The sequence below is a fragment of the Athene cunicularia genome (assembly GCF_003259725.1).
Source record: "Athene cunicularia isolate RWA chromosome 18 unlocalized genomic scaffold, athCun1 chr18_part1, whole genome shotgun sequence".
Taxonomy (NCBI): Eukaryota; Metazoa; Chordata; class Aves; order Strigiformes; family Strigidae; genus Athene; species Athene cunicularia.
In genome coordinates, this window is record NW_020799123.1 from 6,108,938 (window position 1) to 6,131,038 (window position 22,101).

General features: G+C 46.2%; 2 protein-coding genes across 3 annotated transcripts in view; both read right to left on the minus strand.

Moving 5' to 3' along the window:
* The window catches only part of LLGL2 (LLGL2, scribble cell polarity complex component), a 43,452-nt gene extending 22,450 nt beyond the window's left edge, over positions 1-21,002 (minus strand). The window contains exons 1-2 of one of the 2 annotated variants that reach the window (XM_026860855.1): positions 20,981-21,002; positions 3,292-3,399 (exon numbers count right to left, since the gene is read on the minus strand). In XM_026860855.1, coding sequence (XP_026716656.1) covers positions 3,292-3,366 — 75 coding nt within the window. In that variant the 5' untranslated portion in view covers positions 3,367-3,399; positions 20,981-21,002. Of the gene's footprint in view, positions 1-3,291; positions 3,400-4,237; positions 4,340-20,980 lie in introns of those variants that run through there. The other variant, XM_026860856.1, reaches the window with a different exon arrangement.
* TSEN54 (tRNA splicing endonuclease subunit 54) overlaps positions 10,910-22,101 on the minus strand; it is an 11,550-nt gene continuing 358 nt past the window's right edge. The window contains exons 2-11 of the mRNA XM_026861283.1: positions 20,865-21,076; positions 19,547-19,610; positions 19,319-19,402; positions 17,263-17,361; positions 16,904-16,956; positions 16,452-16,550; positions 14,767-15,401; positions 14,154-14,214; positions 13,303-13,419; positions 10,910-12,239 (exon numbers count right to left, since the gene is read on the minus strand). Of these exons, the coding sequence (XP_026717084.1) occupies positions 12,089-12,239; positions 13,303-13,419; positions 14,154-14,214; positions 14,767-15,401; positions 16,452-16,550; positions 16,904-16,956; positions 17,263-17,361; positions 19,319-19,402; positions 19,547-19,610; positions 20,865-21,076 (1,575 nt within the window). The 3' untranslated portion in view covers positions 10,910-12,088. The remainder of the gene's footprint in view (positions 12,240-13,302; positions 13,420-14,153; positions 14,215-14,766; positions 15,402-16,451; positions 16,551-16,903; positions 16,957-17,262; positions 17,362-19,318; positions 19,403-19,546; positions 19,611-20,864; positions 21,077-22,101) is intronic.

Sequence of the window (22,101 nt, forward strand, 5' to 3'; positions counted from 1 at the left end):
CTTTCCTTTCCTCTCTTGGGCAGCTTTCATCAGCCAATCCTTTCACCTGCTCAGCAGGTAAACCCAGCAAGGGGGAGCGAGGGGGGCAGAAGGCAGGAGAGGTTACAATGGAGCCTTTTCAGCAGAGCTGAAATAAGAAACTAGAGTGCTCACAATGTGCCCTTCTTCTCAAAAGGGCCTTTGTTTCTTTGAGGAAAGGTAAGAGCTTTTGTTTTCATTTTCCTCAGACCACAGATTTGTCAGACTCAGTAAAAGTAAGCCTGATGTCAGCAGCATTAGCTAACAGGAACGCTTCATGTCAGTCATATTTACTGCAGGAAAAGTGCGGCCAAACTTAACAGTTGTTCCCAGCCCACACTAAAGCTGTGCAGATGAACTTCAGTGCTGCCTTCTTTCATTTCTCTCTGCTTCTCCTCTCAGATTGTTTTATGACAAAGCAGAGACAAACCCAACCACAGGCAATACAAACCCTGTACCTTTGTTAATATGTCTTTTGAAGAAACGATGAAGCCTGTATGTGTTAAATCTACTTTGCATAGACACTAATTCAGATTTAAGGTAAGTTATCCATTGCACCCATTAGCAAAGGGTTAGGAAGACTGAAAAGAGGGGAAGAAACACAAAGCCATAAATTAAATGCAATGTTCCCAGTTTGGTAACATTCAGCTGTAAGACAGGCTGGTTCACCTGTATGTTACCCATCATCTAGTCTGACAATGCCAGCCTGAACATGTTTCTTCTGCAGGGCTTGGACTGAGCCAAAGGCATCCAAATACTACTTCCAAAAGCAGGATAAAGTAGTAGACTGCCAAGTCCACATACCTTATCCTTCATTCTATCCACTGAGCTAAAAACAGATTCTTGCAACAGGTACACACAAGTATGGGAAGTTCTTACTCATACAGAGAAACAGATATGCAAAGCTAAGTGACTAGCAGAATTTGGGAAAGTGTTTTTTGAAACAAACACAAGTTTGAGGACAGATTTGAAAAGCTAGTCCAGTGGCCAAATCAGTCCTTTAAAACCATCTGGACCACCTCTTAACCTGGAACAGAAATGCAAGCAGGGAAAACAGTTAAAAGATCACAACCTATTTATACTTGAGGGAGTAAAACAAAAAAACAATCCACCACCACCGATAAAAAATACTTTTTAAAGTTAAGTCCATTACTAGGTCACCATGGCCAAACACACTGAATTATATTAACACTAAACTTGTATGGCATCATGCACTCATATTCAACTACAGTGTAGACAATAAAATGAGGGCAGGAATCCCCAGCATCTTTAAGGTACAGACCTTCCATTTAGTCACTACCAGCATCACACACCGAAGAGGAGCAAATACACCATGCAATTTTGCTGATCAGTGACTTTATAGTCCCACAAAATATTTCCCAAGCAGGTTCCTAACCAGAAGTGTTTCAAAGACCTCAAATAGCAAGTATTTAAAAACTTGCTTACCAGCACTAATGTACTTGCTTTACTAGCACATTAGACAAGGACAGTCTTGGCACAGCAAGTACTATATTTCTTGGCTCCTTGAAGCCACAGCCTTCAACAGGTCAGAATTAAGGTCTGACTTTCCCAGATCTTCTCAGCCTACCTAGCTGTGAGATGATGTTTACTATATCAAAGGGTAGAGGCTTTCAAATGATCCATTATCTCTGGAAATACTGGAATGGGACACACAAGACTTTGAAAAAAGTATAATGTAAAAGATTCTGGTATATATAATGGTATAGTGTTCATTCCCTTTCTGATTCTTGTTAGAAAAGAACAAGTTACTGTGACTTAAAAGTGCAAATGCATTTTGCAAGGCCTTTAATTACCAAGTTTTTAATGAGAGTAAACCATTAGGAAGTGTCCAAAGTAGTCGCCTCCCTAGAAACAAGATGCAATATTTACCTTCAGGACTGAATCAAATGGAGTCACAAATCCTGATGCCAGCTTCTAATATATTTGGAAGTTTCTCTCTGCTGCAAAAGCTAGTTCTTTCAACCCTGTTTTGCATCATTCAGATTAGTCTGTCTCTGGCAGGTAAAGTTTAGCCAAACATTCTCATAAGAGAAAGGCAAATTCAAGAAAGAGACATCCCTGAAATAGCAAAGGTTTTTCCAAAGTATATACAATTTTATACATTTATAAGCAATTCTAAGCCATCCCTGGGATGTCTTTTCTAAAGCTGACACTGCATTCAGCTAAATGCAAGCAACTCAATCCTGGTCTTCATTTACTGACATTTTTATAGCATCTGCACTAACATTTCCTCACTGTAGCAAGCTGAAAACAGGCCTGAAGCATTCTTGAGTTCCTTTTGTCTCCCGGATGGTATGCATGGAAATGGTGTGGTTTAGTACCAAATTACCTTAAATCATTCACCTCAAATATCTAAAGTTCCACTTTAAGTATATATCTACACTAGAATTTTAATGAATCAAGGAGGTTATTTCCTAGGCTGACTTCATTTATCCATTATACTTTTCAGCAAAATTCCATTAAGCCTTGGAAATACAAAACCTACAAATGTATTTCTGATACCCAGTGAAGGTGTAATTAGCCATTAGCCTAGCAAAGAATTAATATTAGCCATTTACAATGATGAAAGCACTATGTTCCTGGCCAAGTCTCAAAAGAAAAATGCCCAGACTGTCAGATAGATAGCACAGCCATTGCTGTTTCCTCTTCACAGAGAGAAGAAAAAAAAATCTAGATACACTAAGAAAATAGCAAATTCATTATTAATGGCCATTGTGCTGCCTACGTGCTACTACATTTCTACCACAGACTTTTAAATTCACATTTAAAGACAGAGGCATACTTATAAACCCAAAGTATAATCATGGACAAGGAACTCTGGCTTCAGTTGCAGCATCACACGCTGTGGCTTATGCATATCTTTAGAAAAATGTTTACTTCCATAGTGGTACCACAAAGACTACCTATAAGTAGACACAGCACACAGCAGGACAAACTACAGAACACTCAGAGTATATAAAACTGCTGTGAAGATCTCTTCTTTCAGCAAGTGCCACTCAACAGCGTGACAATATCCTTTCACTTAAAAACAAAGGCCAAAATTGAGAACATGCTCATGAGCTTAAAGAAAACTAGTCAGGCACATCGGGGGAAAAAAGGACAGACTTGAAAAAACAGAGAACAAACCACTCCTCCTAATTTTAACTTTTCCACCCACACTCTAGTAGTTTTTCCCTCCCTTTATACCGTGCAGTGGCTCAGGATAGATTTGCCTTGCACACATATGCCTTGAAGTTGAGGAAAGCACTGTACCTTGTTAAACTGGAAAAGGTCACGTTTAAGCCTCTCTCTCACTGGATCATGTCCGGGTCTTAAGAATCTTCTCATTTTCCTTGCCGCAGTATCTTGGCACCAAAAATCCTAGTCAAAAATAAAAAGTAAAGCCATATAAATGAAAGCAGCCTAAGAAGAGAAGCAAGCAGATGAAGGTTATTTTTTTTAGTTCAGCAGGTAACACAAATCAGCCAGAGCAGAATGAGACATTGCTATCAAGTAACTAAAACCTGACACCACCACCGAGCAGCATCTCTGATACAGGACTTACACAATATCATTTTCATACAACTAGAGCAAACCAGTACAGATAAGCCACGAGTATTTTTAAAAAGTTTTTACACTTGGCCATTTTGCGATCACTTCAGCTGACCTTATCCAAAGAACAGGCAAACAAAACTGCAGCATCTGCATAAACATTTAGGCAAACCCAATCTAAAGGCCAACTCCCATGCTCACAGGCATTATTGACTAGTATCAGTTTTCACCCCAGGTAACCCTCCAGCTATTGAGCTAAAAAGAGAAAGAATCACATTTTCAGCTCACTCCACGGGTACTGCAGAAAGGGCGCTGTGCTGCCTGCAGGGTTAGCTGTGTTAATCATTAACTTGCTTTTGTAAAATATCAAGCCTAACTCCCTGCTCAAGGTGGGGTTAGGGGAAAGAAATCTTGCACCTGCAATTCAATGTGCAGCTAGAAGTACAACCTTTGAATATATCTTACTGCCTTGTCTCTCACAGCACCAGGAGGATCCAAGCAGGACAAATTAGACCTGACTTGCATCCTAGCAATCACACTGGTGATACCAGGCTACAGCCTCATATTCTGTACAGCCCAAGAGATTCGTTATCGCATCTCCCCTCTGCAGAGGTGCTAAGTGGCAAGTAAAACTCTCACCAATTTGAATTGCATCCTGACAACTTACCTTGGTCTAAGTGCTCCTACCTGCCCTGGCTGTCTTTCACAGGCTCCAGCTTCCAGTGTACAGAGAGATCAGCTGTTCATGAAGCAGCTACCAGACACTCAAGTCAGTATTTTATTTTAATTTGTTGGACAGGAAATTATAGCAACTTACCCACTACTCTGTACACAACATACATGAACAGTGGGGCCCAGAGCTTGAGGTGTAATGAAAAGTCGGTATAGATATTGTACAGTAATCCATCATCAGAAGAGGTACATACACTTGTACAGCAAGGTGGGAAACAGGAGGGAGAAGGCCGGTGTCCCAAGGGAAAGAGAGGGACTAGGAGAGCCAAAGAGACTGTCAAGTGAACAGGGAGCCTTGGGCCCTTGTTCAAACAGTGGGGCTAGAGGGTGATTGAGGGAGGAGAGCTTTCACAGCCTATCTGTATAGATGGAACTAGCAGAGCTGGCAAACAAGGTGGCTACTGCATGCTTGTGCCAATAACGATGGTCTCTGGTTAATGACTTAAATCAGCCAGCCATTCCTGAGGAGCTTAAGTAGTGTTTCAGATGGTTTCTAGCAAGGCCTTACCAGCTGTGAAGGACCAAAAAAAAGAAACGGCATTATAAAAAGGATGCTCTATAGCCATATTTTGAGAAGTCTCTCTAGAAACTCCCTGAACTAGAACCTGTACCACTTTGTTGCATTACACCCCTTTTACATTTCCTGCTCACACTCCAAAATCTCCAGGTACAGTATGCAGTACTGTCCAGAGCTCACTAAGAGGACTGCAATGCAGTCCTGGTTCAGGACACCAGAAGATCACATCAGCCCCAAGAGCCTGAGTCACTTAGTCCCCACCTAGAATCACCAGCATCTCCACTCACCACGGAGAAAAGTGGTGCTGAGCAGGCAGCTACAGGCATCTGTGTGTGTGAACGGTGCCATCAGCACATGCAGGGGTAAAGAATGTGCAAGAAACACATACAGCAAGGGACCCCCCCCAAAAAAGAGGAAAAATAAAGGTGTAGTTTACTTGGAAAGTAGATCCTCATGCAATGATTTGGGTACTTCAACTGAACTTTCAAAAATTGTATCAGATCATAAGTCTTCTTTCACCAGATATTCCTAAGAGGGACTTATTTACACAAAGCTGTATATAAAAGTTAGCAAAAGTTACAGAGCAGTGACAAGCTGCTGTGCTATGCAAGGAGAGCATATCACACCCATGTATAACACACAGTTTGTCCTTAGCCAGACAAGGAAAGGAAAGTGCCAAAAAGACGCACCCTTTCCCACTGTCAATCAATACCCTGGACCTGTTAAACTAGGCAAACGCACAAAGAAACTTTCCTCATAATCCTCCCCACTTTAGAAAAGAGACCCCCTCAGCTGTGACAGCAGAGACAAACTCACTGTTAAAAGCAAAGTAAGAAGAGTGGGATTGATTTGAGAGAGACATAACTTTGTATTTAACACCTTGCTAGAACGTTTCATCCTGAAATATTAAGTACATCTAGAAGCACGCTGTTTTAACCTGCTTATGCAAGAGATCTAGCATTCACACTCCAGCCCACAACAACTTGCTGAACTGGCTGAGGAGCATAGTAGTTCAGAATCAAGCAGTAACTCACTTGAAGAAACGTCATCCTGACAAACTGATGTGTCCATTATGAACAGAGAAGGCATGCTACAAAAGTCATCTCTCATTGACTTGTATCAGGGTTTCATGCCTGACCAAAGAAATCCTGAGTGTCATAGTACAGGGAAAGATGAGAGGAAAAGCAGTTTTAAGCAAAGGCAAAGAAGAAACAGTGAAGAGAATGGCATCCACTGCAGCACAGGTTACCCAAGCAGAACTATCATTACAAGTTTACAAAGCTCTTGTCAATGAGAAGAATTTTATTTTTAGTACAATGTGTCTTTTCCAATTCTAGAAAAACAAAGATTCCACAATCTGTATAAATCTTATCTTCCAGATGCACATTTACATATTAGCAGACCAGCTTCTCTCCCACACACCTTCAGTGTCTTACATAAAACTCCAGTCTCATGTGCTCTGTAGTTATCTGCCAGTCAGCATTTAGAACCATATGGTAACAGTTGTGGCTACCAGTAGCCAGAGAGGAATTCTCCAGTAGCCTCTGAAGACATGCCAGGTCTGCATGTATCTAATATTCTTATTTTCCAGGGAAACAATTCTTTAGACTTTCAAAGATGAGCCTTTTACCAGAAACTACAGGCATCATTCTCTTCTAAGATGCACTGAGGTCAGCTGTTTACAGGCAACAACAGCCCAAGGCTGAGTCAAGCCCAGTTTTGCTCATATTCAGTACGTGGACACCTGACAGCAAAGCTCAAGAGTGCCCTGCACATCAGCTCTGTTAGCTGAACATTTTGCTAAATACGAGGAGGTACCCTTTTTCACCTCATTTGGTTAGATCCAGCCACAAAACAAAAGCTCTTCGCTATTCATACAGAAAGGCAATGAAAGCATGAACTGCAAGATGATCCTGTTTCCAATCACAGACTAAGGAGCAGTTAACATCGAAACCAGATTTCATTCTGGTTTCCTTGCTCTGTTCTGTTCATTTTAGATGTTGAGATTTATAGCAAGTACACATGCTGCGTCTCATGACATATTAAATAGAAGGCCAAATGCTTCTTCAGAGGAGAAGCATTAATTGTTCCTCACTGCCGTGTGTTAGCAATCCACCAGAGCTCCACGTTTTGCTTTGTCTTTGTTGCTTTTGCATGCAGCAATATGTCTCGATGCCCATGCACAGCTTGCTGAGATGTTTCAGGTTTTCTCCATCAACTAGGCATGGGCTGGAGGGAAATTACCCTTTGTAGAAATTTGCTGCAATTTTAGCTTATGTGCTTCCACAGTAGTGAAATTTACAGCCAAAAGTATAAGAGAATCAATGCTGTAAATCCCAATCACACAAGTTAATCCAGTCTTACAAGATGAGGAAGTCCAGGTCAGGAGTTTTACTACGTAGACAGTATTAAGTATGGATACGGTCCCACGTTAACCCCACAACAAAAAAATATACCCATAATGAGTTTATTTTGCTCACGTAGGAAAGTTGCAAGGTACCATCTGTGTGCTTCCTAGGCAACCTTTACTCAGCTTGAACAGGTTTTCAATGGGATAAGGTCCAACAGCTTTCTTTTCAAAATGCCATCAAGTATCACAAAAACTCTTAAATCTTGCCTTGCTTTAGAACTCCTTTTCATTCCTTCCTCACCACCCCTTCCTGCTGGTCCTTAAAGGGAGAACTTCTACCTATGCATCTGATAATACTTTACCAACCCTGCCAAAATGAAAGAGGCCTTATCAACAAGCTTTGTTTGAACTGCAAGCAGTTAGTGCTCCTATACAAACAGTCACCACCATGGCCTTGTCTGAACTGGGTTTCCTCCCGCACCCAGAACTTCGCCTTGTTCCTGTTACCAACCCAGTCAGCATCAACAGAAGAGAGGCCTGACCAATTTCACAGGAAAAAGCTATTACTTAGCACCAACGATCTCGCAACAAAAATGATCAAAGCATCATCTAAACACTAGTCTTATCAAGTTTATCAATTACAGGAGCCATCAGACATGACTCACTGAAATCACAAGTTTAAGAACACTTTTAGCCTGAAATCAATGAAACAATCCCTTAGCTATTCTTTAACTGGGCTGTCACTGTAAAGTTCATCTCTACAATCACACTCAGCCGTAATACACTATCAAGACAAATACTCAAGAAGAAAGCACAAGCCAAACAGAAGAGCCAGAGCAAGGGCAGGAACAGTTGAAGCACATGAAAACCTTGGAAGTGTAAGACACCACCCGTTTTTCCCAGGATAAGGCTTCAGCAGGAAGATGCTCTAACAATATTAATCTCATAGTTTAATGAGACCACGTGGAGATCTGGCTTACACAACACAACTGCTGATTAACTGCCAGCCCCCGGCACTCACAGTTTTATGAACAGGAGAGTGTTCAGATGCACCTTGCAGACAGTAGTCAGGCACTAGCAGAAAGGTAAACCTCTTGTAAAACATCCTCCTGTAAAAAGGATTTATTTTTGTGAACCTGGAGAGACAGCCAGTTAAACGAACAACTGAACAGACTGTGTCAACACCGTGTGCAGGTGGCCACCCTCCCAAAACACAGAAAACATTAAATAAAAGATCAAAGATAGATTCCCCAAGAACTCTTGGAAAATAATTGAGAGCAAATGATACAAATCAGGTAAGTCCATGTACTTTGACAGCTTTATGCTTGGAGTTCGCAGGGACTGCTCCCTTCCAATGAATTTAGTAATTGTGCAAACCTTGTGTGTCATTATGACTCCTATTGTGTTCTCCTTGTCATGGGAGCATGACAACATGAAGTTTCAAAACGCTACAGCAGAACAAAGTCTTTGCACTGAACAACATTATTGCACATGATGCAAAACTCTTTGTATGCTTCTACCAAGAAGCGTGATTCAAATGAAAGAGTGGCTTGTAACTTTGCAACAGTATTTTACATCAAACATAGTGGGCCAGTGGAATAAACCAGAAAGCATTTGCTTCTTAAAGCAACACAAAGAGATCTAGCTAGAAGAAACTTTTAGATGAGAATTGGAGTTACTACAAAATTTCTGCACAGAAATCAAAATTTATCTACCACCAGTCCCTCCTTTGATAAACCCTTTTACAGAAAGATCAGGCTACTAGCAGTATCACATACTTTTATTACCATGTACTAGCTTTATGTATATTTAAAACCTCTTACTCTTTGACATCTCTCAAGCTTCTATGTCAGGCAAGAAAAAAACACACCTCTTTCATAAGCAATTCACAGGAACAATCACATTACTGTAACAAAAAGCCACTAGAGAATACAGGAGTCACAACTGCCTTAACCCCCCCAATGATTTTCTTCAGTCAGTAGTTACAACAGATGCAATTTGTTCAAAACCAAATAACAGACGTGTCTCAGCACCATCCTATGAAGATGTTTGAGAACTCTTCTCCCTTTTCGATACCCTAAACTAAATGGGGCCCCTCAAGTAGCTACAAGCAGCACTGATCAGGATTAGGGACAGCTCAGTACTTGCACAGATCATCCTTGTCCCCTCCGCGGGCCAGGATGTCTTCAGAAGGAACGTGCCAGGATGCACGGAGAAGCTTGGGAGGTACCACCGCTTTGCATTCCGCTTGCCAGAAGCACCAACTTCCCAAATCAAAGCTAAAATCACCAGGCAGCTGCTTTGGGCACACAACTTCACCCGAGACTTGGTAAAGCAAGATATTCCAGTTGACTGAAGTGCTCTCAGATGACTACGAAGAGCAGCACTTCCCATCAAGTAACACATTACAATGGACAACTTTTATTATGTCAGCAAAGCAGTCCTCCTATCTTGTCCCTACCCTCACACAAGCGTAAAGCTTTGTGCCACCACACCACAGAAACACAGATGCAGAAGTCTACTTCAACGGCTCTACACCATTAACAACGGCCAATATAAACACACAGAACTTTCTCCAAAATGAAGATTAAACCTCACCTCCAGGAGAGAAGTCAGTAACCAGTTTGTTCCCATGCTACAACTACTGGGCAACCCGAAACAAAGGTAAGCTACCTGTTTCACCTGCTCGCTGTGCTCCCTCACCCATCGAGCTCTAACAACTTTAGGGAGGGGAAAAAAACCCAACAAAACAGTGACATATCTATTTAGTATAGGCAGGGATTTGAAGGAAAGAAAGAAAATGCTAACAGAGCATCCCAAAGGCGACATTGCAATTATTAATCACATCTGCTTCGAGCCAGGAGCAGCAGATGGAGCCCCCCCAGGCCAGGTGGCAGGCAGGGCCACCTCCCACGGCCGGGCAGGTCCCTCCGTCCCGGGGCCGGTCCCAGCAGCCCCCCACGGCGGCCCAGCCCCACCGCCGCCCAGGGCTACACCAGGAAGTTACGGAGCCGGCGGCCACGGCCGCGACCTCCGCCAGCAAATCCCAGGATGTGAGGCTGCCGTGCGATACCCTCGGCTGCCCGCGCCGGCCAAAGCAAACACAACTTGATAAGCCAAAAATAAATTTAAAAAAATCAAACACCTCCTCCCCGCCCCGGACAAACCCAACCCCTCAACACCAGTGGCTGAAGTTTAACGGGCGAGCCGCCGGTGTCCCGGGGTGCGCTGGGACACGGGGCTTCAGGTGTGGGCAACGCCGGTGCCGCCAGCCGGGCTCACCGCAAAAGCCCCGCTTGAAGGAGAAAGAGGTAGGGGAGGGCGTGTGGGAGGAACTGGCAGACCCTGGCCTGGGCAGAGCCCTTCCTCTGGTAACATCTGATAACATGGGTGTGTGAACCATGTGAGAGCAGCGCAGGGCTTGCCACCCAGGTCCCTGCCACCCTGGGCTACAGCACCTCTGACCACACGGGAGGAAGATGGCAAGGTGCTGTGTGCCAACAGGAACTGCGCGCGGACGGAGGGGCTCCGGGTCATGCTGCCCTGCCAGGGAACGAGGCAGTAGCTGGATCCCAACACAGATGGGCGTAGGAGCAGGGTTACACAGACACAGGGCTGTATGACCACGGGCAGTTCACCAGCTGCTGCTACTGAAGTCCCAGTACCTCTCCAGAGCATCTCCCTCTGCATAACCTACTAAGGTTTCTGGGAGAATTAAGAACCACACTGAGGAGCTTGCATTGTTGGAAAAGGCTTTTTTATTGCTTAGCCTTCTCCCCGTCTCCAAAAGAAATTTAAAAATTATCAAAAAAAATGCATCTAAACCGGTTGCTATTAACAGTTCTGAAAATCTTGATACCGAGCACAGCCATGCTCAGCACGCTTCCATCCTCTCGGCAGACTCTCTGGTGCTTTTGCATAGAGGCTAAAACAAATTTGGTACCTGGATATCCTGGTGGAAAGTGCCCAAAGCAGAGCCTTGAAAGCAGCAATGTCCTCAGAGCACAACAGCCACAGGACTAGAAGGCTCGTGAGGAATTTGTAGCTTCTTTCTTTACTCGGGGATCTCACTTGCAAAAGACAAGGATCCACAGCCAGGAAAGAGGACGTCAGGCTGACACAGAGGGGGCCGCAGCACAGCCCTGTGAGACCACCAGGTACAGTGTGGTGGTACTGGCACCCAAACTTTAACATGGCATCTGTGTGGCCAGAACACATCTCAGCACAGCCGCGCCCACAGCGAATGGGGTGCCATCCGCAGTGCTCTGGGGCCTTCTGTGACCTCCAGCTCATGAAATAGCATTCAAGGCACAGCTTCCTGCTCTCAAGTACCTGGAAACTTTACTCCAGGTTGCTGAGTTTTATGGCTGTCCCTTTTTCAGATCAGAACCTGATCTGACCATTGCTGGCATAGGTGAATGACACCACCACTCAGGACACCACTGATCTGATCAGCTTATTCTGCCCCTGATTGACCTCAGTGACTGTCCCAACCATTGGACTGGTGTAGCACAGTGGTGATTTAACATCTTAATGAACATGTTAAATGTGATGATCACCAGCAAAGTGTTTTCTAACAGTCCACAAGTCAAAGATGACATGGAAAAGGCAGACTACTGGTCCATGAGATGAGGAAGCTGAAGAACCAGTGGCTTCAAGAACAAAGCAGGGCATATTACAGTCCAAAAATGCCCCAAAATGCCCAGCTAAGCCATACACGCTTGTTTGCTGTACATTTTGCTATTATGCCTGAGCCATCTGGTTGGGTGAAGTCTCTAACAGTGAATAAACTGGTCAACTACCCAAGGGTTCCAGTTATCACAGGCTCTATTTTCTGTAATATATCATCAATTAGGAAATCAAATCCTGAGTAAAGCTCTCCCCTTCATCCCATACCATTTCTGCAAGCAACAGCAACTTCAGTGGTTAACATCAACTGGCAGCTTGAACTCCTTCAGCGAATAAAAGGCAATTTCTCCATGATCCACCAGCGCAAAGACCACCGGGACGTCCCCGCTCTGATATGTAACCTGCTTCAAAGCCCGCAGGGATGGAATCTGCTCATCAAAGCTGCAGAGAGAAAAATACCTCATTGTTCTCAAAGCAAGAACACAAAGCTGTCCTGGCCAATGATCACAATGGGTCACTTTGGTCTTAGGAGTTGGTAGTGACCCTCCCCACCTCTTTCAGTCAAAGCAGGAGGCTGCCAACCCTGGGATACTGAGAACTGGGAGCTGTCAAATCCTTTGCCAAAAACAAGGGCAACTGCACACTGTTCCATGCTGTGCCTAGATGCAGCTCACAGGACTACTGGCAAATTGCCAATCCAGTGCAATCTTAGTATCTTTGTGCTAGGAAGATCTTTAGGTTGCTGGGATCAACATCTGACCTGCTTTTCTCTCCTTTTAATTCTGCAGTTTGTTTGCTCTTAAATGAAAATACTTATAAAGCAAGGATCATCCTCCTTGCTCTCAACAGACCTTTGTAAAACTGCATTACCACCTTCCTTGCTCTGGCTACTACAGCTGCAGAAAGTGAAGCAGGGACAGTTTTAGTATATGTCAAAACTAGAAAAGGCAGAGATTGAACTTTGTACCTGCCTCTGAAGTTTAAGTATCAGATTCTGGATCCAGCAAGAAAGGGGACACCTATCCTGTTTGGACTGATCTTAAAGTTACATTTGACAAAGATCAAAATACTAAAGCCCTGGCCCTGAGCCAGTAGCAAGCTCTGGGAAGGAACATCTCTGCAGAAATCCATAGGGATCTGCACTGGCTGAGGATTCAGGTACCATACAGCTCCCTGCAAAACTGAGCTCTACAGGAGTTTCACAAGCATTGCATAAATACAGCTGTGGCTTCTTATTCCTGACTCCAGTAATACTCAGACATGAGCAAAAACCAGATGACCATACAGCGTGGGCTGAGTGCAAGGGCTGGGGGAATTGTCAGCCACAGCTTCCAACAAAGGAGGAACTGAAAGAAAAAAAATAAAATTCCGGGCAGGAACACTCTCAGGGGAGGCACTGTGATATTCTGTAAAGCTCACAAGATGCTAGGTCATTTACAGATCATTAGGACTTCATTTCCACAACAGCAACTGCTGTGTTTCACAGCATAAGACCCGTGAATACCTCCTAACACACATCCTGACATACGGCTTCCCAGGGTTTGTCTTCTTAAACTTGGCCACGGCATCTGCTTGATACACGTTGAAGTCTATCTTCATGCCCTCTGGGTCCTCCTGCAGCCTGCAGAAGAGCGAACACATCCACATTCGTATGGGATCCAAACACTGTCGGGTACAGATAAAAGCAGAGAAGAGGGAGCAAAAGCCCTTGAAGCCTGGCTCATTTGGGCCCTTTGAAAGGCTTCCCTCCTCAGAGGGCTGACCCTGCAACTGTTCTAATTACTTTCAGATCTTTCCTGTAGTCAGAGCAGAGCAAAGTCCTGCCCCACATCTGCCACACTCCTTTCTCCGCAGACCCCCTCGCAAGAAGCACCACTAACAGATACAGAAGCAAAGCACTGCTCTGCCCTACAGGGACTGCACACAAACACCACACCGACTTTGAGGCAGAAACAGAACCAGAAGTCCCAAAGCCAAGGTTTTATAATCACTGCAGCAGGGATGGCAGCACATTCCAGGGATAAGGCACAGGTGATATCCAACCAAACCTCTGGGGGAGATTACCTGGCTGGGATCCAGAGAGAAAATGGCAGGAACAGAGTGCAACACTGATGTTTTATTTGGCCTGGAATGCCCCAGCTCTGCTGCTGCAGGACCTGGCACTTCACAGAAACGTCAGCTCCTCACTACAGATGCAACAGAGTCATGGAGCCGAGCGCTGGGTTCTCTCAGCATCCCAGCTGTCAGGAAGCTCCCAAACTGCTGCTGCGAGCATCTCCCAGACCTCACAAGCAGGGACAGTCACAAGACACCACCACTCCCTAACAACTACGAGCTGGATGGATGGATACTAACCGGGAGGCTCCGTCCAGGATGTGGGAGGGCTGCAGCACGCTGATCTGCTGGAGGAGCGCAGCTGGAGGGAGAAGCAACAGGAAAGGATCAGACCAGCTATTTCTTTCCCAGGGCACTCCAAGCTCTCCACCACCACCCACAAGCCTTCCTCCTCCGACAATGGCTGGCAGCACCACAGTCACCACTGGCTACTTCAAAGACTTCAACTTCCTCATCTCCCCCCAGCGCACAGCCCAGAACACCCTGCAATTGCTTTGCATCTTGCTGGCCCTGATTGCACATGCCTAACAGCCTAGCAGGAAGGATTGCAATACAGTAGGACATGGGGAATGGATTAGAAGACCTCCCGAGGCCCTGTTTATCCTGGCACTGGAGTGAGCTATAAAACGAGATGGAAAGGCATAGGACAAACTTTCTTCCCTCTCCCCATGTCCATGACTGGGTTCCTCTATGCCTGCTTTGCCTAGGCCTTCTCATGAGATTCTCCATCTCAAGGTACTGTCCCCTAGATGTTCAGCTTCTCGACGTCATCCCTTTTGCTGCTGCATACCAGGCAACGTTTCACAGAGTTGGGGGGAGAAGGGGGTCCCTGTCAAGTTCCCAGAGCCGCTACCTGATGAGGTAGCTTCATCTGGCCGCAGAAGTGGGGTGACAGCTTGGTCCCAGAGATGCGGCAGTCGTCTCCAAACCCTCTGCTGGCTCCTCTGCTCCAAAAGGGCTTTGTACTCCTGCCAGTTGGAGCAGTGCCTCACCTCCTGGTCCGCATTAACGCTGCTCTTGTACCTGCTTTCCCTCTCTCGCTGCTCCCTTTCCTTCCGTGACAGCTTCTCCTGTTTCTGATTGATGCGTGCACACCAGCAAGCTGCATCAACCTCCCTCCCCGGCACGTTCTCCGGCAGGAGCCTGTTGTCAGGCAAGGGCAGATGTGTGCACGGCTGGTCTGGGGCCACGTTTGGCAACATGATGGTGGTAAAATCCCAGCGAGGTGCATGGGTGCCAGTGCTGCTCTCCTTGTGGTCTCCAGCCCCGCTCCTGGAGGGGCTCAGGGAGTCCTTTTGTCCTGTATCAAGAGGAACTGGGTTTGGCTCCCCCTCTCCACTGCCAGCATCTGATCCCTTTGGCTGCTCTGACAAGGGATTCTCATCCATGGGAAGGCAGCTGGAGTCTCCACAGTCACCTCCAGCTTTTTCAGAGGTCCTTTCAGCTTCTGGAAGGTCCTCTGATATCTTGGGTTTCTTCTCATGCGACCTAAAGACAGAAGCAGCGGCATAAAAGACAGGGAGAGAGTGTGATGGAACTTTATTCCCTTTGAATCCTGTCTCCTCCCCTCTAACAGAAAGAGTGCAGTCTGCCAAGCCTGAAGGAAGGACTGTAAAGGTGGCAGGAACCCCCAGCCAGGTCTGCAAACCCTGACAACCACCTCTTGGCTGGAAGGAGAGTGTTTGCTTGTGTGACAAAATGAAAAAAGCAGGCCAAAACAAGCAGTGGATACCAAAGGCAGAATAAACTTCTCAGCAGTCCTGTATGAGGTTTGACTTCAACACCAGGAGAACCTCAGTCTTGATTTGTGCAGACACACTTTCCCAACCTGCCGTGCAGCCTCCACACACCCCATACGCTGACCCAAACACCTCCACACAAACATGATGAACTTCAGCCAAAACAGCACAGTCCAGGCAGAAACCTTCCTGCTAGCACCTCTTACTGCTGTGAGATTCAGTCTCTAGTCCCAGAGATTTCCTACCTCCTCAGGCACTGATTTACTTGTAGACCAGTCTCATCCTGTTTCTTAAAGAATGATGCCACCTACTGGAAGCTGTCATAATTATTAGCAAAATTACTAATTATGCCAGCTTCTGTTTGCATTTAGGCAGCGTCTAGAGGCCACGTGCAAGGACAGTACCCAGCTACGCTCTCTGCTGTTCAGACCTAGCACGTTAGCTGCATTGAGAGGGGGGGGGTATGTGCAAGGTGGGGCACTGTGGTGTCTGTGCTCCCTCTAAAAAAGAGCAAGAGAAGACATCTGCAACATGTTTCTGCACTGACCTCCACCTTTCTATTCTGGCAGCACTGCAGTTGGGAGGCTCAGGGGCAGTTTGCCCCTATCAGCCCTGCCTGAAGTAAAGATATGACAAAAGGGAACATTGCAAAGAGTTCATGAAAAGCACTGCACTGCCTGGGGACAGCGGAGAGCAGCTGTGCCAGGCATGTCACCCACAGCACAAAGGGCTAAGGATGCTGTTCCCAAGCTGCAGAGCCTGGGAGAAGATGAAAGGCGGCTTTGGGCCACACCCTTACCGGGGACTGGAACTCCTCCTCCTTTTGCGATGGTGTTTCCCAGAGCCCTGACAGTGACTTTCCAGGTTCAGTTGCCTCTCGTAGGGAGACAGGACAGTGCTGTAAGGAGACACCAAAACAGAGGCTGACAGCAGGGCAGGGCAGCAAAACCACCCTTCTGCTCAGCCCCCAGAACACAGCAACAAAAACCTTCTCTTCCAAGGCACAGAAAATCCACAAGCAGGACCAGGATGGTCCTCAGTTCATGACCCACTTCATGTTCCCAATCACCTCCGCAAGAGGGAGGAGCAAGGAAGGGTAGAGTGCCACTTTTAGCCTTTAATCCTCCCAAGAGATGGAATGCAGGGTCAAAGTCCTCTTCTCTGCTGTTCCACTGGGGCCATGCAGTGGGCACTGAGCTGCTCAGGGTCTTCAGAAAGGAGAAAGCAGCGTGGAAAGAAAAAGCTGGTTACCTGGGGTCGAATCTCAGTACAATATAACCCAGTTGCTTCAAGTGGCTGAACACCTTAGAGCAAAGGAAAGCAAGAGGGTTAAATGACTACCCTAAAACCTAACAATTTACTTCAGTTCCACTACAGCTGAGTGAACACAGTGTGGCACTGGCAGAGGAGAAAATGCCAGGGTTAGGTCTCAAAGAAAAAGTGGGGAAACAGGAACTGATCATCTGGAAGAAGATGAATGGGAAAAACCAAAAATGACTCCCCTTCCCTCTCTAACTGTCCTGCTCTGCTCTCAGCCACTGGAAGTTGTGTGGCAGAGGCTGGGCTCTCTGCCTTCATCTTCCCTGCAATAGCTGGAGGTCCCAACACACCTGGTAATGGGGCAGGCTCATTGCCTCCTGGGACAGCAGGATCTCGTAGGCTTCCTGGATTGACAAGGGCAGATCCCTGTAAAAGAGTTGAACAGAGCCCTGCAGGGCAAAACTTAGTGTTGAGAGAATCACAGGGAACAAATCTAGGCAAGGTCACACCAGTCTCTTCCCACTGGTCCCAGCACCCTCCCTGACATGATATCCATGTCTCCCCATGTATGACCTGGATTATTTACAGTCCCTCTCCCATGCCCAGTCCCCCCCATGCCCTGGTTTTAGCAGCTGGGTAAGAAATTCCTACCCAGAGCTGTCAGGTCCTGCTCCAACACTGCATCTGTCTGAAGGATGCAGCTGGGAGCACAACACCCAAAGTAATCATCGCTTTGGAAGACAACTTTCTTTAATTTTGATGATCTCAGTGATTCAGGACTCAGTGCAACTACAAAAACATTTAGGAGAGGAACTGATGGCATCCTCAGTTGTCATCAGTTGGTGGCTCCCCAGAAGCACTTACTGCAGTCCCAGTGATCCCACAGGTAGATTCTCCAGGCAATAGCAACTAACCTCCAGGAGGCAGTTTTAGGCTAGCCTTTTTCCTTTTTTTTTTTTTTTTTTTTTTTTTTTTTTTTTTTTTTAAGAAAGTCTTTATTCATAAACAAAGAAACCAAAACACTAGGAACCACACCTCTCCCATGGGATGGGCTGAAGGCATCTAACTGGTCTTTTCCGCTTCTGGGGAGAGATTTGGTACTCAGCAACTGACTACATTTTTTTTCATCCATTTGTTTATGATCTATTGTTTGTCAAAATGCCAGGGGTAAAAAATCCCTACCTTTGCAGTTAGGATTTAAGGGATAGTATCAGATGCCCATAATATTAAGTTTTACTAAGGGAAAAAAATTTCCCTTTAGACCAGTGCACCCATTCTACTGATAACAGGTTTGGGTGGAGAGACAAAACCCCTCTCTACAGCAAAAAAAAAAATCCAACTGAGCCCTAACAGATAACAAGCAGATAAGCACTGAAAGCAACCTGGCCTCACTCTCCTGTCCACATTTAAATTTATTTCTGCCATATATACTGGGAAGACATGCTAAGGAGCAACCCCAAAGATCTCTGCTTAAGTGTAACACATCTACAGCACTGACTGCTATGTAACTGCCTTCCATTCCAACATCCTTCACATGGAAAGATCTGATTTAGTGCCTAAATGTGGCCCTACCAAGCTAGATAGTGTCACTAATTCCTATCAGCTTCTTAGAGAAGCACAGAAAAACTGTGCCAATGGACTTATGCACTTTGCCATTGCAAAATATCTAAGATACACTGGGGATAAGGGAGGAAGTCAGCTTATGACAGAGGAGGCACTGACCAGTCTCAGATGTCCTCATTAACTGTACACCAGTTCTGAGGAAAAGGATTTCTCAGTATCAAACATTTAATTCTAATTAACTCCTGCAAGGAACATAAGATAATGGTTTGATCTCATTTCCAATTCCCAGAATAGTGAGTTTTCCTGGACTGCAGAAGTTCAAGTCCCTATACCTATACATTTCAGTAAAGAATTGATATCTAAATGCGTGTTTCCCCACCCCCAGAGCTAGAAAGTAAAGATCTCAATAGAAAACTTACTCACAATATCCTCAAGCTTCTTTCACTGTGGTAAGAGAGCTGACTTATTACTGCTAAACTAACAGGAAATTTGGATCAGCTAAAACTCTTCTTATTCTCTGTTGTCGTATTTGATGTAGGAGCAGGTTAAACATGATACTAGCTGGATAAACTGGCCATGGATCCAACTAACACACACTGTCAGTGACAGAGAGGCTGCTTTACAGTACAGCATGTGAACCTGTGGCCTGGAGACAAACAGCTCCATCAGCAACAGGCTGAGAGAGACAATGCCTGCAGAAACAGGTGTTTACCTGCTGCTCAAACTGCAGCAGCCACCAGGACAAGTCAAGTGATTTCAGACTTCAGTCTAAAACTGCTACAGCTCCTCCAATCATTCAGGAGGGACCCAGTGCCCCCATCCACGTGCAGGTACCCTACTTACACACTCCAGCAGGTAGAGAGCTTCCTCGGGCAGCAGGCACTGTTTGCCACGCTCTGTGAACCCCATGGTGTGCCAAAACTTCCCCTGGAAGAAAAGCACAAATCCCAGATGGGCTCTGACTGTTCCCTGCTGAGAACCAGACTCTCTCTCCTTTCAAGCAGCAAATCAAGGAATCTGCAACAGGCAGCAGGAGATAACGGTATCGAGTACACTCTGCAGCAGACTCACCGCAGGGGACTGCAGCTCTACGATGCCCTGTCCTGGCTTCCATTCAGCTTTCACCAGACTCCCCCTAAGAAAGTTAAAGATTAGTTTGTTATTACTAGCATGTTCTACAATCAACTCCTATTGTAGCAACACAACAAGCTCAGGAAGGTATCAAAAGGCAGCAAACCTCCAGGTGGCATTTTTACAGAGTCCTTGGAAAAACATAATCTTCTGGATCTAGAAGTACTATCTGAAGATTTTATCACCATTTTATTTTATTACCACAACTAATTAAGAGTGTCTTCAGTCAGCACTGCAGACATCTGTCCATAGGCTACAGCAGCCTCTGAAGATGCATGGCCTAAGCCAAGTTCAGATGCTGCCAAGACCCTCTCAGACTGCTGTATCCCACTCACAGGTACTCAGAGGAAAAAATTAATAGCTGAGGAGGGTGATTTTGCAAGAATGAAACATGCATTTTTAGCAGCTGGCTCAAGGAAACAGAAGGTAAGACCTGTAGGGTTCACCACGGCCTTGTGCTGCATCTCTAGTCAGTACCACAATTTCCCCGTTTGAAAAGAAACCTAAACCTACTCAGTCACCCTCCCAGCCTGAGGGTCTCCACTGCTGCCCCAGTCTCGCATTGATGAGTGTACAAACCAGACTTCGACAACAGTGGAAGATAACAGCTCACCCTGTCCGACCTGCCTGTCTGCTGGAGGTCACCATTCTCTCTCCAAGTCCCCAGTGATGTGATTTTATGTGAACAGCTTCTGCTGCTACTAATCAGTGCAGACAGAGAAACTGTTACCAGAAAACAGCAGGCCAAACAGTGAAAGTGTGGGCTGAGAAGTAGCACGTGAAAATCTCCCAGTAAAGATAAGGTCCAGACACTGGTGTGCTGTTGAAACCACAACTGATAAGCCAGGGGCACCGGGAGTCAGTCTAATCTGCACAAGGCCGCACATGAGCATCAGCAAGGGGCTGTGTAACTCGGCCGTGCCCAAGACTGTGACTGCTGTTCGCAAAGGCTACACGATTATGCACACACCTGAGAAAACTAAAGGCCCTTTGAGGGACTTTCTGAAAACCCACACTGAAGCCCCTGGTATTCCAGTCTGACCCCCTGCTCCGGAGGGGGAGCTGCGAGCAGCTGAGGGGCCAGGCCAGAGATCGTACTGTGCTAACGCCTACCTGCTACCAACTGCTCGATTTTACTCGTAGTAACACCTGAGTCGTCAGCAGCTGTGCTCTGACCCCCCGCCACGATCCCTCTCAGGACAGAAGGGATTCCCCCCCGCGCTCAGCGGCCCCCGCCCGCCCAGTCCCGGGGACTCACAGCCGCTCCACGCGCTCCTCGGAGAGCAGCTGCCACTGCTCCTCCCGGCACTGGCGCAGCTTCTCCGCCTGCTCGGCCGAGCCGTCGGGGATGAAATCCTTCTGCCCGCGGAGGCGCTGCGGGGCCTTGCGGCCGCGGGCCGGCAGCAGCGCAGAAACACAGGGGTTGGCAGAGAGAGAAGCATCGAAGTAGTCAACAATGCGAAGCAGATGCTATTCTTTTGAAGATAACACGAAGCCTCCTAGCACCTTCTTCCTCAGAGCAGAGCATGCCAGCCTCTCCAACCCATCCCACAAGTGCTTTAGCAGCTGCCATGGGCCAACTTGCAAGCAGCAGTTTTCAAATAGCCTAAGGCATAATCACAACCAACCTTACTTCCACTCCTCAGTGCCTGCTCTGTGCCAGCTGCTGGCTGGAAACTCATCCCGGCCCACCCCATCCAGTAACCATGCTGGCAACTTGCTTCCCACAAGCAAAGGAAGAAAGCAACATACTTTTTAGCCCTGCATACAGAGAACAAATCAACACGCTGTAGTGCTGTTAACTGCAGTTGTCTCGACCTGTCACCATCATGGTGCTGTAGACAGGACTTGGTGTTCACAAGGCTGATTTGTTTGTTGGAGCTGTTAAGATACCTTCATTATTCTAACCTCTTGCTGTAGCACTTGAATTAAACTTAAGAGCCCAGAGGAGCACACGTCAGTGCTCCAATTAATCAGTGCAAAGACCTTCAAAACCCAGGCAGCAACACAGAAGAAGGTTCAGTGGTCTGGAGGGCTGCTGGTGCAGATACCAAGCAGCTCTTCACCCTTCCTTAGCACCTAAATTGCCCACTGCTCCCAGCCTCACCATCGTTACAAACCCAGCCTTACCAGCAACACACTGTTAATCCCATTTTGTTTAAAGCTTGGGATGCCCAGAACAGGTAAGGAACTGGAGCTTCACAAGCTAATGAGACACCACAGAGCATATCCTTGATCCCCCAGTTCCTTGCCTTAATATTTCTTCCTTCTCAGTCCCTAGCACAAGCCAAAGACACCCCGGGAGTACCAAATAAGTCGCTTGTCTAACAAAAAAGCATGTCCCTACCAGGCATCTCCTTTCATGGAAAGCCCAGCAACAAGCTGGTTTTTGAGTGCTTCTCTAGACCAAAGCCCAGGGAAGACATTTCAAAGCACCTGGTGAGTGCAAACACATTGCAGGAGGGGTTATGAAATTTGGGAAAGAAGCATAATCT